The sequence below is a fragment of the Benincasa hispida genome, unplaced genomic scaffold, assembly GCF_027475165.1.
Source record: "Benincasa hispida cultivar pf3 unplaced genomic scaffold, pf3_genome.v1.1 HicScf1585, whole genome shotgun sequence".
In the NCBI taxonomy this organism is placed as follows: Eukaryota; Viridiplantae; Streptophyta; class Magnoliopsida; order Cucurbitales; family Cucurbitaceae; genus Benincasa; species Benincasa hispida.
The window spans coordinates 27,472-31,253 of NW_028325948.1; the positions used below are offsets into that span (position 1 = coordinate 27,472).

At 36.2% G+C, this 3,782-nt stretch overlaps 1 protein-coding gene and 1 pseudogene across 2 annotated transcripts; one reads left to right on the forward strand and one right to left on the reverse strand.

Annotated features, from left to right (window-relative positions):
• Positions 1–335: 335 nt before the first annotated feature.
• LOC150030911 (protein IQ-DOMAIN 3-like) lies at positions 336–1,716 on the forward strand (annotated as a pseudogene).
• A 319-nt stretch (positions 1,717–2,035) lies between these two features.
• LOC150030912 (serine/threonine-protein kinase STY46-like) lies at positions 2,036–3,772 on the reverse strand. 2 transcript variants are annotated; one of them, XM_090309370.1, is made up of 6 exons: positions 3,619–3,772; positions 2,813–2,893; positions 2,654–2,707; positions 2,438–2,572; positions 2,241–2,363; positions 2,036–2,143 (listed from the first exon to the last, which is right to left on the reverse strand). In XM_090309370.1, exons 1-5 carry the CDS (start codon positions 3,658–3,660, stop codon positions 2,280–2,282), a joined length of 396 nt encoding a protein of 131 aa, XP_090165496.1. In that variant the 5' UTR covers positions 3,661–3,772; the 3' UTR covers positions 2,036–2,143; positions 2,241–2,279. The 2 variants fall into 2 exon arrangements, with proteins under 2 accessions (XP_090165496.1, XP_090165495.1); XM_090309369.1 differs by having other exon boundaries at positions 2,036–2,363.
• Positions 3,773–3,782: the final 10 nt, after the last annotated feature.

A 3,782-nucleotide genomic window follows, 5' to 3' on the forward strand; every position in this document is an offset into this window, starting at 1 on the left:
TATAAGTAGGTAAATACGTTCTACCCAAAGACCTATTAAACATGATTGTCACAATATGACTACTTTCGACAATTATATGCACGATCATAATACCGTTTTTAATTCTTTTCTCTTATCCTCAATATAAAACCGTCAACCACATTATTCTATTCAACTAAACAACCAAAGTCAACTCACAATATCCTTGTCATAGCAGAGAGAGAAAGAAAGACATCCCTCCACGTTGTTAGATTTGTGACAAAGCAACAACATAAAACACAAATTCAAAATTTGGTCATTTGAATCCAAAATCTTGTCATCCAAAACAAACATGTTGCGCACATCTCCCATTTTCATGCAAATGCAACCTTTGAGTTTCCATTAAAGTCATAAGAAATTAGATTAAGTAAAGCATTTTATCAAAGCTTTGAAGAGAAGAAGAAAAAGCTAAGTAAAATGGGGATTGCAAGAAACTGGTTTAGAAGAGCTAGAAGGAAGCTGAGTAGAAATGGCAACAACAGAGACATTGTTTTTCTGCAGACAAATGCCAGCCCAATTCATGATGAAGAACAAACCAAACTTACATTACCACAACAACAAGATGAAGAAGAAGAAGAAGAAGAAGAAGAAGAAGAAATTGATTATGATTCAATGACACCCAGATTTCAAAACAAAGTTTTGTCTGTAGAGGAAGTGGCAGCCATCAAAATCCAAGCTTGTTTCAGAGGCCATCTTGTATTATATCTTACCATGACACTTTTTCCCTTTCTTTTCACTCTTTGCATCCCAAAATATTTCACCTCCCAACAATGATTTTTTAGTTTTGGGCGATGCAAAGTACTTTTTGCCTATTGAAATAGAATTTATCAATCATTTTCATGATTATGGTTGGGTTAGATCATAAAATGTGGTTTTTAAATTAGTATTAGAAAAACTGCTTTCAAGAGAAGTACTTTGACTTTTTCTAATGCAACTTCGAATACAAATACATGTTGATTATCATTGAGCCATGCTCATTTCTAACTCTAACAAGACATCTTTTCAATTTCTTCAAATTTTATACCTGCCTTTTTAATTCTAGTTAGATATTTTTTTATTCACCAAACAACATAAGATAAGATGAGAAGATGGTGAGTATTTGAATTCAGGTATTTTACTAGATGACTAGAAGACTCATAAGTGTTCATTAACAATTTGGAGTTAGAAAAAAGGAAATTTTGAATTCTAGATAAGTTTTTTCACACCAAGTAGTATTTTCAAATTGAATGATTGTCTCCCTAAAGTAGAGTACATTTAATCCTTTCATATATCACCAGCACTTATGCTTGTTGTTTAGGCAAGACGAGCATTTCAAGCGCTAAGGAGCTTGGTGAAGCTGCAAGCGCTAGCTCGAGGAGTGTGCGCGAGGAGGCGCGCTGGAGAGTGTGCGCGAGGAGGCAAGCACGCATAGCTCTTCAATTCATGCATGCATTGGTCCGATTGCAGGTTCGGGTTCGTGCTCGCCAGCTTCTGAACAGATACAGTGAAGAGTCAGACTGTTGAAGATTGTTCCTCCAAAGCTGAAGAGAAAGGTATCATATATACTAGCAGCTAGTTTGGTGAACAATCCTATCTATCTGTTTGCCAATACTGTGTCTAATTCTATTCTTTTGTGTTTATAGCCCCTGTTTGATTGTTGTTTGGTGATCTTTGGACTTATCTTTCTCCTTGTTCTTTCTTGTGCTCTCAATTTTTCTTTTTTTTTTTTCCTCCTTGAGAAATTTGCAGCTAGTTTTTGAAGATTTTTGCTCTAGTACGATTCTCTTGAGATTCAGAAGTAGAATCCAATTGCTAAATTCTTTTTGTTAATGGTTGATTATCAGCTCTCTTCTCTTTTGATCGTCCCAATTACGACATAATCGTCGTAGTCAGTTTTCAAAACTGCGTAGGACAACAATAACTCGACCAACAAAATCTAATTAATTTAAGATTCAAAATTCATAAAAGTCGATTGCATTTACTAATGTAAGAGAAAAGAAAGAAGATAGAGAGAGAAGAGAGAATCACACTGGTAATATCAAAGAAAGAAGCCGAATTCTACATTCAGATGTATCAGTTTTAAATAACATATTATACAACATGCTGCGGGTTAGGCCATGGACATTGAAGGGTTCTTCAAATATAGCTGTAAGGTAAAAGAAGGAAACATGAACACAAAAAAGTGATAAAAAAGGAAGGTTCAAACATTTTCCTTCTTTTTGTGGGACGGTTTTATTGATTACCAGCATCATTGCAGCTCTGGCTAAGCTCCCTCTGCGCATTCACTGGTGCCCCCTCTTGAAGGCTGAGAAGAACGCACCAGATAATTTATCCTTCTTGCGTCGATTTTCCCCGTTGTTTTCGACCTGCTTCAATTGAATCTCACTGAGAAACTTTTTCATAATTCAACAAGTCAGAAATTGCTAATGAGTTTACCTACCTGCTCAGCTATCTGCTTGAGGATCTCCAAAATTTCAGAGAAGTTTGGTCGTTCGGTTGGATCATGCCTCCAGCATCTTTCAAGCAGGTCAGCAAGAACGGGATGGACATTCTTGGGTATTGTAGGCCGCAATATCTGTCAAACCACGTTGGATACTAAATTAAAGCATTTTAGTTGCAGTAATGGTAATATTGATCAAGAAATAGATGTCGATACCTTCTGGACCACGCCAACCGCTGCTTGTAGTGGGGTCATGGATGAGTAAGGAATCTAGTCATACAACAAAATAGCAAAAGGGTAATCATATGTACACTAAAATGGACAGGGCATAATAACATCCATAAAGTGAATACTCAAATCAAAGCAGCGGCTTACTTCTCCGGTTAAAAGCTCCCATAAGGCAATTCCAAAGCTGAAAACGTCTGCCTTATGGTCATATGGTTTATGCTCAATAACCTTCACATCAAAAAGAAAAATATATCATCATAAGGCAAAACCATGGCGCATCCTTTAGAATCTAGAGCAACAGACATTGGCAGACTAGTTGATAAAATGCTACTGACCAAACTGCATTTAAGTAAAACTCGTGTAGTAAACAAGTAATAAATTGAAAAAGGTAGTGCTGTTATGGATTCAAGGAAGACAAATCGGTGCTGAAGTGTTGGGTCAGTGAGTGTCAAGAACAAAAGTAGGACATTTAATGTCATCAAGATTAGATATACCCTTTCTAACTACTATGCTCCATCTAAAGCCGTGCTATCAATGGAACCGTGCAGTCCTTCGGTGTCTTAAATTCATCACTGTTATCACTCTTGAAAATGTTGGTAAGATCAAGATGCAAATTCTAGGTTATAATTTAATTAATCACAGAAGTGAGAGAAAGCAAGATATGATAGAAAATGCGTCAGACTGCCAGCTAAGCATGACTCGGTCCTCATATACCAGAATAGTAAACATATGAAAGTCTTAAAGAGGCATAATAATCAAGCTAGGCTGAACCAAATAGCACACAGCAATCTGGCACAAGCATATGACGTATATAATACTAAATTTTTCTTTTTTGATAATGATCTCACTAAATTTTAATCGTTGATTCGTTCTTGTATTTACAGTAAGGTATATTTAATTTGGAATAATTAAGAAGGTATTTAAGGTATGAGAAATTAAAGGAAAACACATACTTCAGGAGCCATCCACCGGTATGTTCCAGTTTCAGCAGTCATTACTCCAGACTGAGTTTGAACTCTGGCAACTCCAAAATCAGCAACCTTGACAACCTGAATCGAAGGATTTAGGACTCAACGTCGTCAATGCCAAATATTCTTTTGCAATCTTGTCTTTTTTC

Excerpts from the sequence above, each read along its gene's own strand:
- LOC150030912 (XM_090309370.1), bottom strand. The coding sequence starts at position 3,660 with ATGACTGCTGAAACTGGAACATACCGGTGGATGGCTCCTGAA. Across the intron at positions 2,894-3,618 it reads ACCGGTGGATGGCTCCTGAA|GTTATTGAGCATAAACCATA; the intron begins GTATGTGTTTTC and ends TTTGATGTGAAG. Across the intron at positions 2,573-2,653 it reads CGGTTGGCGTGGTCCAGAAG|ATATTGCGGCCTACAATACC; the intron begins GTATCGACATCT and ends GTGGTTTGACAG.